The sequence below is a fragment of the Gymnodraco acuticeps genome, unplaced genomic scaffold (assembly GCF_902827175.1).
Source record: "Gymnodraco acuticeps unplaced genomic scaffold, fGymAcu1.1, whole genome shotgun sequence".
Lineage (NCBI taxonomy): Eukaryota > Metazoa > Chordata > Actinopteri > Perciformes > Bathydraconidae > Gymnodraco > Gymnodraco acuticeps.
In genome coordinates, this window is record NW_022990353.1 from 584,909 (window position 1) to 598,353 (window position 13,445).

The following is a 13,445-nucleotide window of genomic DNA, read 5'->3' on the forward strand; positions in this document are numbered from 1 at the left end:
AGATGGGAGTGGTAGTTTGGCAATTTTCCGTCCTCCAATTATCAGTGCACTTCTACAAATCTCAGAGTGACTCAGCTGTTTTCAAATTCAGGAAGAACAACAACTACTGACCTACTTGAATCACAGAAAGATTCTGCGATGTGACGTCTGGTATCAAGCTAAGAAACAATTCACACTGAAAAAAAATTCTCAGCATCTGCAGATTTAATAGCAAACTGGCGTCATTTCAGAGGTCCCAGCCCACTGCATACATACTGAAAAACCCAGAACTTTTCTACTCCGTGCTGTCTCAAAGTATGCATTATGAGAGACCTATATTCTCACTGATGGGGCAGACAAATGTGAAGCAGTTCGGAGGGCATTACGGTGCCAAAAGCAATCATCGTGGTCTGAGAGTCTGGACAATTACAGAGTGGTGGACATAATAGAAGCCCATTATCTGAGGGCCAGAGAGGAATGACGGGGTGGAGAAGTCACCGTCAGATTAATGAGCTTGACATCCAGTGAGAGGACGCCGCGACTTGGTCCAGATCAAAACATTTAGAAGAGAGTGACCTAAAAAGCAAGATATCAGCAGACTGGATGGGTCGGGGCATGCCAATATGATGATATGTCCAACATACAACACCCATTGTCCTTAGATGCGCGTCACACAAGGAAAAACTCCCAAAGAAACCTCACAATAAACCCTAGAATAGTGGAGGAAAAATTCCCAAAGACACCATAGAATAAAAAGAGAAAAACTGCCAAAGAAACCCCAGAATAAATTAGGAGAAAACTCCCAAAGAAATGCCAGAAAAAATGGAGAAATATCCTAAAGAAACTGCATAATAAATGGGGAAACTCGCTAAGAAACCCCAGATTAAATAGTGAAATACTCCTAAAAAAAAACTGAATATATCGGAAAAAAATCCCAAATAATCGCCAGAATTTATGTGGAAAAACGAAAGAAAAATAAGATAGATCCACCAAAAAATATATATATTAAGGTGGGCGTCTGGCAGGACCAGAGCAACAACACAGATGCATTTCCTAACATTTGGTCTACCTATGTTGTAAATGTATTATCTCTTCAATTTACACACGGCATCTATTGCACGTCTGTCCGTCCTGGGAGAGGGATCCCTCCTCTGTTGATCTCCCTGAGGTTTCTCCCATTTTTCCCTTTAAACTGTGGGTTTTCTCCGGAAGTTTTTCCTTGTACGATGTGAGGGTCTAAGGACAGAGGGTCTAAGGACAGAGGGTCGTATTGTCATACTGATATTCTGTACAAACTGTGAAGTCCACTGAGACAAATGTAACGTTTGTGATATTGGGCTATATAAATAAACATTGATTGATTGAACACACCTTAACGTGATTTTTGACTGGCTATTTGTGATGCTGATACCCAAAACTGTTCACTTGCTCTACATTACTCTGTTGATTTAGACAGTGTGAATGCCCACTGAGCTACACCTACTGAAAACCACCCACTTACATTTGGTTAATGGAGGCTGGCCCACGTCACAGCCAATTACTTTAACACTGTTTCTCTGAATGATGAGAGAAACAGAGAAAGAGCTGTACGTCATATATACACTTAAAGCTTTGTAAGGATGTAAAGACAGTCGTATAAATAATAATAATAATGCATTTTATTTATATATTGCTTTTCACAACTCAAAGACGCTTTACAGTATGAGGGAGGGTAGACAAACAAGGACAGGCAAACAAGTATATAGTAAAATAAAAAAATAAAAAGGCAGTCAAGAGGAAGTTGATTGAGAGGGGGGGGGGGGGGGGGGTGCTGGCATAGTTGGCTGCTTAACAGCGACAAAAAAGGCCACCCACGTCAAGAATGAGGAACATCGATGAAAAGGAATTCAGTTATGGCTCATCAAGGAAATCAGTGGCATTGGAGCCGAGATATATTTAGACAATATTATATTTCATTACACCTACTTTTCCCTGCTTATTGAGTACTGGATTCTGATAGGTCAATTTGGACATTCCGAAGGTTGTTTATTCTCTATAACAGACCGTTGCTAAGGAGAACAGACCGTTGCTAAGGAGAACAGACCGTTGCTAAGGAGAACAGACCGTTGCTAAGGAGAATATGTGCAGTCATATAAATCCGCGGTACATTTTAACCTCGGATGTTGACAACAAAGTTAGTTTTCTCCATCAGAAAATCCCAAGGAATGCTTTTTTAATATTACTTTGATATATTTGTGGAGGGGAAAAAAACATTGGATTCATGATGGCTTTCGATACGTTTTAAATCATTCAATCCCATACAAATGCATCTGTAACATCAATGCTGTCAATATGTACTTTGTACTGAGTACTTTGAGGGATCTATCATTATTTCAGCTCATTTAATAAGCACTGTCAGAAAATACATTGCATTATCATTATTTTCCGGGTCCTTTTTTTCTTGGCCACTCTCAGCAATTGCATGCTTGGTTTGAAAAGATGTTTCTAAATTTAAACTGAATGTTGGGACTTCTTGTCAATTTCACGCTTCAATTGAGAAGGCTGTCAAATCATTTGGGCTGCTGTATAACTTAAATGTAAGATAGGAAGATAAATATTTCTTAAAAGAGCATTTATGTTGACTCGGCTAAAAGGACTTCCTGAAGCTAGTTCATGGTCTGTTCTTCAATAGTTTGGATTCTTCTTTTAACCAAAAATAGTGAAATGTAGTCTCCTCTAAAGGGGGTTGTGTCTGTCATGTATTTCAAGAAATAATGACCATAATGTCACAAAATGCGGACTAGACGTTCACAGAGAGTCATGCATTCAATAAAGAAAACAACTTTGTAATTGTTGTAATATATACACTATATAACACACAGGAAGTAAGGAGTCCAACAACCAAGAAGAGACTGTCATCTTTCCATCAAAGTAGGTGATTTGACATCTTACCTCACGCTTTGCTTCACCGCATCAACAGGTAAACTGCAAAGAATAAAGCTGTGTGTTTGCCTGCCATAACGTCTGGGTTTTCTCAATGTGTGTAGAGTTTAATTTTCAGCGAATCAATGCAACATCTCCTCCAGACTCAAACAAAGAAGGAGGTTAGCATCAAAGTTAGCAACAACTCCGGCTCAGGCGTACTTAAAGCCACTACTACGTTTAATTATTAACATCCCTACTGAGCTGTACATGAGCCAGGTGCAAACTGTTCCTCACTGACATTAAGTCTTTGGGTTATAATGACATCATCTCCAGAGCTGACATTAATCAAAGTGATCCATCGTCTCCTTTCTCCTCCAAACTGGGTCACTTGTTTTGGTAAAAGTGGTGAGACTCAGTAGTCCTGATGTTACCTAACGCACCTTTACTGCTGCTGTTCCTCCAGCTGTAGCTCAGAGAAGACATCTGATGTGAGACACTGTGATAGCAAGACACATTTAAAAAGTGAGTCTCTCTGCCCGGAGCATGGTTGTCTCATTAAAGTCGCCTCTCTTGCCTCTCTGTCTCCAGGATTAGCTCTGACGGGTCAGCGGGGAGTGCACGGATACACTTGATACATTTAACTACTTATTGTGTCGTCGTCAGAGAAAGGAAAATACTTTGAACAGATTTCTCTAAAAGTCTTGATTTGTGACATACCAGCCGTTCATCCATGACACGGCTCGGAGGGGAGACGATGCTCAAAGAAATGTGGTGTCTGTCAAAAGTAATGTTTATCTTCTGCGTGCACATCCACAGCCATTTTATGTGTTGTCTCTGAGTGCTGACATCATGCAGCATCTCCCAGAGAGACAAGTCTTTCAACCCTGGTTCTGTTTCATCCCATAGAAACCACAGAATAAACGGAGAAATTCTCCTGAAGAAACCCCAGAATAAACCGCAGAATAAATAGATAAATTCTGACATAGAAACCCCAGATTAAATCGGGAAAACTCCCAAAGAAACCCCCGAATAAATGGGGAAATTAGCCCAAAGAAACCCCAGAATAAATGGGAAAATTAACCCAAAGAAACCCAGAATAAATGGGAAAATTAGCCCAAAGAAACCCCCGAATAAATGGGGAAATTAGCCCAAAGAAACCTCAGAATAAATGGGGAAATTAGCCCAAAGAAACCTCAGAATAAATGGGGAAATTAGCCCAAAGAAACCTCAGAATAAATGGGGAAATTAGCCCAAAGAAACCCCCGAATAAATGGGGATATTAGCCCAAATAAACCTCAGAATAAATGGGGAAATTAGCCCAAAGAAACCTCAGAATAAATGGGGAAATTAGCCCAAAGAAACCCCCGAATAAATGGGGAAATTAGCCCAAAGAAACCCCCGAATAAATGGGGAAATTAGCCCAAAGAAACCCCCGAATAAATGGGGAAATTAGCCCAAAGAAACCCCCGAATAAATGGGGAAATTAGCCCAAAGAAACCCCCGAATAAATGGGGAAATTAGCCCAAAGAAACCCCCAAATAAATGGGGAAATTAGCCCAAAGAAACCTCAGAATAAATGGGGAAATTAGCCCAAAGAAACCTCAGAATAAATGGGGAAATTAGCCCAAAGAAACCCCCGAATAAATGGGGAAATTAGCCCAAAGAAACCCCAGATTAAATGGAGAAAATACTCTCAAAGAAACCCCAGAATTAATAGGTAAACTTCCACACAAAAAAAAACAGAATTAATAGGGAAATACTCCTAAATAAACCCCAGAATGAATGGGAAACAACTCCCAAAGAAATGCCATCATAAATGGGGGACATGGGGACCCTGTGAGTGCTGACATCATGCAGCACCTCCCAGAGAGACAAGTCTTTCAACCCTGGTTCTGTTTGATCCAATAGAAATAAGAAACAGCGTGTTGTATCCAGGCAACAAGTTCGTTGCCAGGTGACAGATACAGAGATGCAGAGGTCCTGAGACCAGAGCCTGCATGCAACAAACTCCACCATGAATAATGAGACATGTCCTGCTCACATTTCTTTGATACTCTGGCTTTGATCGCAGAGTAAACAATACACGTCTGTTTGCCATCATGTGAACAGAGAGTCGAATGCAATACACACTACAGATGAGCAGTGACAGTCGACTTCAGGCATTAATCAGATGCTTTAATTGCCGCATGAACTACACTATACTGGCTTATCAGAGAAAACAGACGGCATATATGGAAATAGCCATAAATGGTGGGTATTATTCAACATGCTTTTCCTGGGTCTTTCATGTGGCAGGCATGAACCGAGAGATGATCATTCCAAGGCGCCACGTAGTTCACTTTGATATCACCTTAGCAGGGGGCATTTGTATACTGAAGATGAAGCAAAAGCGGTAGATGGTAAACGGGGCACATGGAACATTAAAGCTGCATTTATCAACATATTATCACATATATCCAAACAGATCAACATATGCTACACGCCCAGAACTAAAGGAGAGAAAGACAGTGTGAGATACTTGTTAGGAAAGTCAAACATTTAGTAAGTAAGTAAAGCAATGTACTACAAAGTTCAGGCTATAGCCACCACCATAATCAGACCTATGCTGCCACCTACTGGTCCAATCTGGCAACTGCAAGAATAAAAACATGTAGAGGCAACATTATGTAGAATTCTTGCAATTTATATTTCTTAAAGGTCCCATGTCATGCTTTTCTGGTTATCACCCGTCCCCTTGTGTGTTATGAAGGTTGTTCTGCATGTGAACGGTCTGCAGAGTCACAAACCCTCAAAGTACACCCTGTAGCGAGTAAAGCTCTAACACAGAGAAGACCTGTCTGTGCTGCCCCAGAACGCCTCGTTGGACATTTCGCTTTTTCCATTGTTTACTTCTTGGGTATAGTGACGTATTTCGGGTATAGTGACGTAACGTATTTTCCAAATGGACCAATCTGCGGAGCCTTTATGTTACGTCCTCGGAGCCGTTACGTTTGGACCAATCCACGGACTTCCTCACACACACACTCGGCGGGACGTTGCGAGGCTCGTTGCTAAGGGGAATATATATACAGTGTATGTGTTTTAAAGGTTGTAGCTACGATTTATATTTTTTGATCGGATATTTTTCGCTACATATTTGAAGACAATTACAATTATGCTGAAATAAAAATGTTGAGTTGATATCGTATTTTAAATGTAATGTTTTAAAGGATGTTAAAATAAATAAACTCTCTGAATATATACATATCGATAATAAGAGTAAATATATATTTTTCAGAAAGTAAACAACATTTAAAAAAAGAGTAGAGAATGCAATTCATGTTTTAATTCATTTAACCCGAGTCAGCTTTATTCATATTCCACACAAATTAATTTAGTAAATCCAGACCCCTTATATCTGAATTAAATGCATAAACAAAGACAGATACTATGATAGAACATAAACAGAAGAGCTTTACTGTTTCTCCAACAATGCTTCAACAAAAAAAAGGGACGTTTTGAAAAATGAACAATGACATTTATATCACAAATCACAAATCACACTTTAAGTGCTGAAAACGATCAATCCATGACGTTAACATTAGCTCTCCTTCGAAGGTAAAAGCAACAAAAAGGATCAGTTTGGATTCTGTACTTTTATTGATGTGTTGTTATTTTAATTCCTACATGTTTTTGTTGAAAACTCCCAGAGTTCAGACTGTGTGTGTGTGTGTGTGTGTCTCTCTTTTAGCCCCTGTCTTGTGTCCTTCTGTGTTTATGTGAAATCAGTCAGCAGACAGCACTTTTAGTATTGTGTTGTCATCCTAAATGTTCATGTTGAAAACCTGCCAGAGTTCATACGGCAGGTCATTCTGTGTTTAAGTGAAATCTATGACGTTAACATAAGCTCTCGTCTGAATGTAGAAGCGAAACAAAGATCACTCAGGTGTTAAGATTCAGCAGACAGCACTTTTAGTATTGTGTTGTCATCCTAAGTGTCCTTGCTCAAAACCTCCCAGAGTTCATACATCACTCAGAAGACCTCCAGATCTGCAGCGTTGTAGACCACCGCCGTGTCCTCGATGCCCGAAGCGCTTTCCTCCTGACCTTCCTCTTCTTCTCCAGCGTCCTCCAGTGACTCCAAAGCCTCGTTAGTATCACTGGCGAACGTTTCCCTGGAGACATCGTCGTGCTCCTGCAGGTTCAGCGTGCCGATGGCCTGCTTCATCTTCTTCGCCACCATGTTCCTCCTCCTCTTCTGCGCCGCCTTCTTGCTCTTGCAGTCGTTGTGTTGTTCCTCAAAGAAGATCTTCTTGATCTGGCCCTTGCTGATGCTCGGTGTGTTCTTCAGGAGGTAGAGATAAACCCCGCCGGGCGTCCTTCGCCTGCTGCCGTCCATCGTGAACACGCCGCCATTTTCCTCCAGCGTGGCGGTCTCTCCCAGCAGTTCGATGGCCTTTTTATTCCCGATGACTTTAACGATGCGCTCGATTAGGTCTTTTTTAGGCTCCCGCAGCCTGTACGCTATCTCATCCGTCACCCTCTCCTCAAGGTCGTCTTCTGTGACTACATATCGACCCTTAGTGTCCATTTCAGCTCGGGGGCCGATTCTCTCTTTCGCCGATCTCTTCCTCTTGGTATCTCCTCCCGATTTCTCCTCTGATCCTCGCTCCTTCATGTAGTCCTCCAGCTCCGTGTCCAGCATGTTCACCTCTCCGTCTTTATTCGCCAGTTTCTCCAGCTCCCTCTCCTTGTCCATTATCTTACGGGCCAGGACAAAGTTATACGTCTCTACATTCCTGCTGGACATGCTGAATTCACCTTCCATGCCAAATATGCCCAGCTCTGCAGCCACGGCATCCTGGCACTGCTCCTGCACCACAGAGCCCCAGATGTTGTTCACCTTTCGGCCTCCTGGAGCGTTCGGCACGTCCATTCGGGTCGGTTCTGGTCGGGTGGCGGTGGTGCTGGAAGGCGGCGGCTGGGCGTCGCTGGATGCTTTCAGGCGTTTGTGGCGCCAAACGGCCGAATCCTCGTCCGAAGAATCCTGGTCACTGTCGCTGGACACCGGCTTATTTCCACTTCTGTACGAGGCGGCAGAAGGCTGGACAGCGGCTCTGTTGTGGAAGGACTGACCGCTAAAAGCTGCAGGAACCTGGGCTGTTCCCATCTCAGTATCCGAGCCAGATCCGGAGATCTCTCCATCTTCCAGGTCACCGTCCATTAGATCCCCTCCACCGGCCATTTCTTGTCTGGAAGGCACGCCAAAGATAATCAGTGATGTAAAGTAACTAAGTAGATTTACTCAAGTGCTGTACTTAACTTGAGAATTTCAATGTTTTGCTACTGTGTACTTCTACTACACTACAGTTCAGAGGTAAATGGTGTACTTTTACTCCACTACATGTATTTAATACCTTTAGTTACTTCACAGATGATGAATGATGTGAAATCTAATCAAGTGTTGAATCAGACTTTAGTTCCACCTGGAGTAAATCCACCAGCTACCCTGCAGTATACAAAGTCATTCAAACTAGCTGCACCTTCACCAGCTTTGAGAACACTTTAATGATCAATCATTATAAAACATATCATATATATTATTCTGAAATGGACCAATCTGCACGATGACTACTTTTACTGTCGCTACTTTCACTATATTTAGATGATAATACTTTTCTACTTTTACTTAAGTAACATTTTGAATGCAGGACTTTTACTGTAACAGAGTATTCCTACACTCAAGTACTTCTACTTTTACTCAAGTACAAGATCTGAGTACTTCTTCCACCTCTGTATACATAATAACGCCCACTGTCTTAATGCATCAGCCAACGTTAGGGCTACGCATTAGCAACAAGAGCTAACACAACATTAGCAACCAGAGCTAACACAACATTAGCAGCTAGCGAAACTATCTTGGTATTAAACCGCAGGCAGAGAAGAGAAACAAGGGTTTTGTTCATGCTGAAATACCTTCAAATATCCGACTCCGTAGTGGTCTCTCTGCTCTGCATGAAGTTGTATTTTAACCCTTGTTTTGTCTCTAATACTCACTATAGAGAGCTATGAAGAACGTTGACAACCAGAAGACAAACTTGAGATTTCTGAAGAGATTCGCGCGAGAAGAAAGGTCCATTTCCGGGTCCCAACTGACAGATCCTTTCAAAATAAACTGAACGATGGAAAACAAAAGTAAGAAAGAATGGGACTATTTTAACAGTAAATCATATTTAATATAATCAGAAAAACAAACAAAATTATACTTTTTGACGGAGCCTAGAACTAATACTCAATTTAAACTCTGTAATTATTTGCAAAAACGCAGTTCTGTAGGCTGTTTTGAGGTCGATTTGGAAGATTTAAGGAGCTCTTGATCATATGGACTGTAGAGACTTGACTATTTATTTGAAACAAACGTTTTAATGTTCGCAAAAATGTTGTTTTGTTCCTTTAAATGAAATCCTCTGCTCCTTAACGGCGGATGTAGCGTAAGATTGCGTGATTGAACGCGACGCATGCGCAGTGTGACAAACAAACAATATGGCGGCGTCCTTACAGCGCCTCACGTCTGCTGGGAGAAATCTCCTTCAAAGGAATTTACTGAAGACATTTTCTTCAAACAGGGTAAGAAGATTGTGTTTATGGTGGTGTTTTGGTTATTATACCTTCTCTCCAGGTGTCAAAATTACAGTTTAACTGAGGAAAAGCTCTCAATGTTTGCTGACAGTTAAAGTCTCTGGTAGCTTACATAAGGCAATTCAAGTTCTGGTAATATGTGAAGTATAATTTAATTTAAACGTAAACACAGGTCATTTAAATTCATTATCAATAACGGGTGGGTTGTAACATATGATGCCACTGTCCTAAATCTGCAGTGTCATCATGATAGACTGTTAATGTATTGGACATTTTAGTACAACCCTAGTATACCCTTCAAAGTCAAATGTATTGTCAATTCCTCTATTTGTGTGATACAGACAGGACATTTAGTTTCGACTTATATACATACATACACACCTTTACCCCAACTTAAATATACCTATACACATCTACATACTCATAAATGCACACATATACACGCATTTAGAGGTATTAATACATAGAAGGTACAACAGTAAATATATACAACAGTGTTTGTATAATCATGACTTTCAACTTATAAGACAAGAAGTCTTCATCTTTTGGAGCTGATTTGACTTTAGTTTTCTTCAGTGTAGAAGGACTATTACAACCACTTGAACTCAATTTGAACCTATGGCTGTCTTAGTGTTTAAAACTCTATTTTAGTTGGTGAATTTGACCTTTTTAGGCTATGACACTGATTAATAACATATGTGGGATTGTTTTTGCAACACAGCTTCATACAACAAGGAATGATGAGATGGTGCATGTAGTCTTGAGTCCTTTCTGCAGGAAGATTGGTTGTTTGTTTGTTCCTAATAAACGATAGACTTTTCTTTTAGTAGTATCATCATGTGTGTGTTTTCTCCACCTGCAGCTCACACCTGGATCTCACAGACTGTTATCGACCCAGGCTGCTCAACAAGTGGCCCTCAATGTTCCTGAAACTAAGGTGACAACTCTAGAAAACGGACTCAGAGTGTCTTCAGAAGACTCTGGGCTCACCACCTGCACAGTAAGTTCACACACACACACACACACACACACACATACATACATACATACACACACACACACACACACACACACACACACATACCATGTATACATCACTTCAGGGGACATTACATTGACTTACATGCATTTCCTGGAGACTTATCCTAACCTTAACCATAACCAACACATGCCTAACCCTTAACCTTACCCTTAACCTTACCCTTAACCTTACCCTTAACCTTACCCTAAACCTAATCCTAAACCCAACCAAGTCTTCACCCTAAAATTAATGATTCCCCACACGTGACTGTGTAAACAGATTTAGGTCCCCACAAGTATAGTAATGCTAGGCCACACACACACACACACACACACACACACACACACACACACACACACACACACACCCTCTTTTGGACCCTGTCTTGTCAAACAATCATCGGGCAATTCAAGACTCAAGTATCTAAGTGTAGCAAATCGACAAAAAAAGTTAAACTGAACTTATTTATTTATTTACTTAGCATACATTCTATACATACATGCAGCCCCAAGGGGTGTTTCACATACATGACATTAGAGATTGTGATAAGACCAAGCAAAGTGGACATTTAAAAAGTGATCTCTAGTTCACAACATTGGTAAAAGCAGAAGGCAGCTTCATTAATTCACTGTTTTGTTCCAGGTGGGCCTCTGGATAGATGCCGGCAGTCGCTACGAGAACGCCAGAAATAATGGCACAGCACATTTCCTGGAACATATGGCATTTAAGGTGAGATAAAAACATGAACATACGTTTTCTTGTCTTCTATTGTGACTTATTTGCATCGTGCAACAGCTATTGAAGTTTGATGTCGATTTTTCTATAAACACATGCTTGCAAATGATACAACGGTGAATTTTACAGAGTGAAATAATTGCCTTTTGTTGGGAAAATACTGAACGTCCTCTTCCAGTCTGAGAGTCACATGATAACAAAGGCATCCCAACTGTAGCTGTGAACATGACAGGATGTGTGATTACCTAGAAGAGCATCAGGACTGTTTGAGGCAGATGATAGCTATGTGATTAACATGATGATTCAGCCTCTATGGAGAGAGACATCAAGCATGCTCATTTCTGACGTGGAGCTAATCTGAAGTAAACATTGAATACTGCTTTCTATTCCTCCATCTTGTGACTGTGTAACTCCCTCTCTTGATATCAGCATGTGAAGGACACTGTTCAGGAACTAGCTGATGCTCTGTATGTGATGACTACTTCCATTCTGGAGAGGATCACAGACACATGGATCCTGAGATTGAGATATTGAGAAAAAGTCTGAATTTTGAGAAAAACACAGAATTTTGGAATTTTTAGAAAAAGTCAGAATTTTTAGAAAAAGTCGGAATTTTGAGAAAAATACGGAATTTTTAGATTTTTAGAGAAAGTCAGAATTTTGAGAGGAAAGTCAGAATTTAGAAATTTTGAGAAAAAGTCAACATTTTGAGAAAAAGTCAGGATTTTGAGAAAAAGTCAGGATTTTGAGAGAAAGTCAGAATTTAGACATTTTGAGAAAAAGTCAGAATTATGAGATTTTCAGAAAAAAGCCAACATTTTGAGAAAGAACTTGGTACTCCTCCATCTTGTGACTGCGTAACTCCCTCTCTTGGATATCAGCATGTGAAGGACACTGTTCAGGAACTAGTTGATGCTCTGTATGTGATGACTACTTCCATTCTGGAGAGGATCAGAAACACATGGATCCTGAGATTGAAGATCAAGCCGGTGACGAGTGATATTTGTCTAACACCTTTTCTCTAACAATGCAAAGTATAACAGGTTTGCTGTCCTTTGTATCCTTCAGGGCACCAGGAAGCGCTCCCAGCTGGATCTGGAGTTGGAGATCGAGAACATGGGAGCTCACTTGAACGCTTATACATCTCGAGAACAAACGGTGTATTACGCCAAAGCTTTCTCTAAAGATCTTCCACGAGGTACAGTGCAGCAGTGTGGGGATGGACACAAAGAGAATACAAATGGCTATGATGGAAAGGAACATGTCACCATGAGGAGAGGACGAACAATCATTAAGAGAAAAATCCATAATTTGGCACAAACAAAAATAACACGTTCTGTTCAGGCTCAATTTTCAATAAATGAAGTCGCTAGGACTAGGCTTGGTACTTCTGAAGTTAAAGGATAATAGATAGTACTAAAGTTTAAGATGTTTAATGAAGTAAAGCAATAACTAAAAGCAGAACCACACGGTCAAAAGAAAATGTCTGAACCTAAATCAAAACCCTTCCTCTTTCCACAAACCCTGACATTCAGTGACAAATAATTATAATACATGTTATTTATATAGCGATTTTCCTGTTGCTCAAAGCGCTTTACAAGCAAGTAATGGAAAATACTTGCTTGACATTAACAGAAGATAACAAACCACAGCTAAATAAGCATTTTGGCTGCGACGCATTCAATGCACTGAACAGCACTGACTGATTAGTTTGAAATGGAAAAACGTTGCATTTATCTAAATGTGTTTTTTGTCCCCAGCTGTGGAGATCCTGGCAGACATCATCCAGAACAGCACGCTGGGGGAGGCGGAGATCGAGAGGGAGCGGGGGGTGATCCTCCGAGAGATGCAGGAAGTGGAGACCAACCTGCAGGAAGTGGTCTTTGATTACCTGCACGCGACTGCGTACAGGGACTCTGCTTTGGGACGGACCATCCTGGGCCCCACCGAGAACATCAAGTGAGACCCTGACCTGTGTGTGTGTGTGTGTGTGTGTGTGTGTGTGTGTGTGTGTGTGTGTGTGTGTGTGTGTGTGTGTGTGTGTGTGTGTGTGTGTGTGTGGTGTGTGTGTGTGTGTGTGGTGTGTGTGTGTGTGTGTGTGTGGTGTGTGTGTGTTGTGTGTGTGGTGTGTGTGTGTGTGTGTGTGGTATGTGTGTGTGTGTGTGTGTGTGTGTTTGTGTGTGTGTGT

At 41.0% G+C, this 13,445-nt stretch overlaps 2 protein-coding genes across 2 annotated transcripts; one reads left to right on the forward strand and one right to left on the reverse strand.

Annotated features, from left to right (window-relative positions):
- Positions 1-6,198: 6,198 nt before the first annotated feature.
- phax (phosphorylated adaptor for RNA export) lies at positions 6,199-8,996 on the reverse strand. Its single transcript, XM_034223996.1, has 2 exons — positions 8,839-8,996; positions 6,199-8,114 (listed from the first exon to the last, which is right to left on the reverse strand). Exon 2 carries the CDS (start codon positions 8,105-8,107, stop codon positions 6,896-6,898), a length of 1,212 nt encoding a protein of 403 aa, XP_034079887.1. The 5' UTR covers positions 8,108-8,114; positions 8,839-8,996; the 3' UTR covers positions 6,199-6,895.
- Positions 8,997-9,350: 354 nt separating this feature from the next.
- LOC117551237 (mitochondrial-processing peptidase subunit beta-like) lies at positions 9,351-13,233 on the forward strand. Its single transcript, XM_034224014.1, has 5 exons — positions 9,351-9,489; positions 10,364-10,501; positions 11,165-11,251; positions 12,326-12,455; positions 13,018-13,233. Exons 1-5 carry the CDS (start codon positions 9,406-9,408, stop codon positions 13,218-13,220), a joined length of 642 nt encoding a protein of 213 aa, XP_034079905.1. The 5' UTR covers positions 9,351-9,405; the 3' UTR covers positions 13,221-13,233.
- Positions 13,234-13,445: the final 212 nt, after the last annotated feature.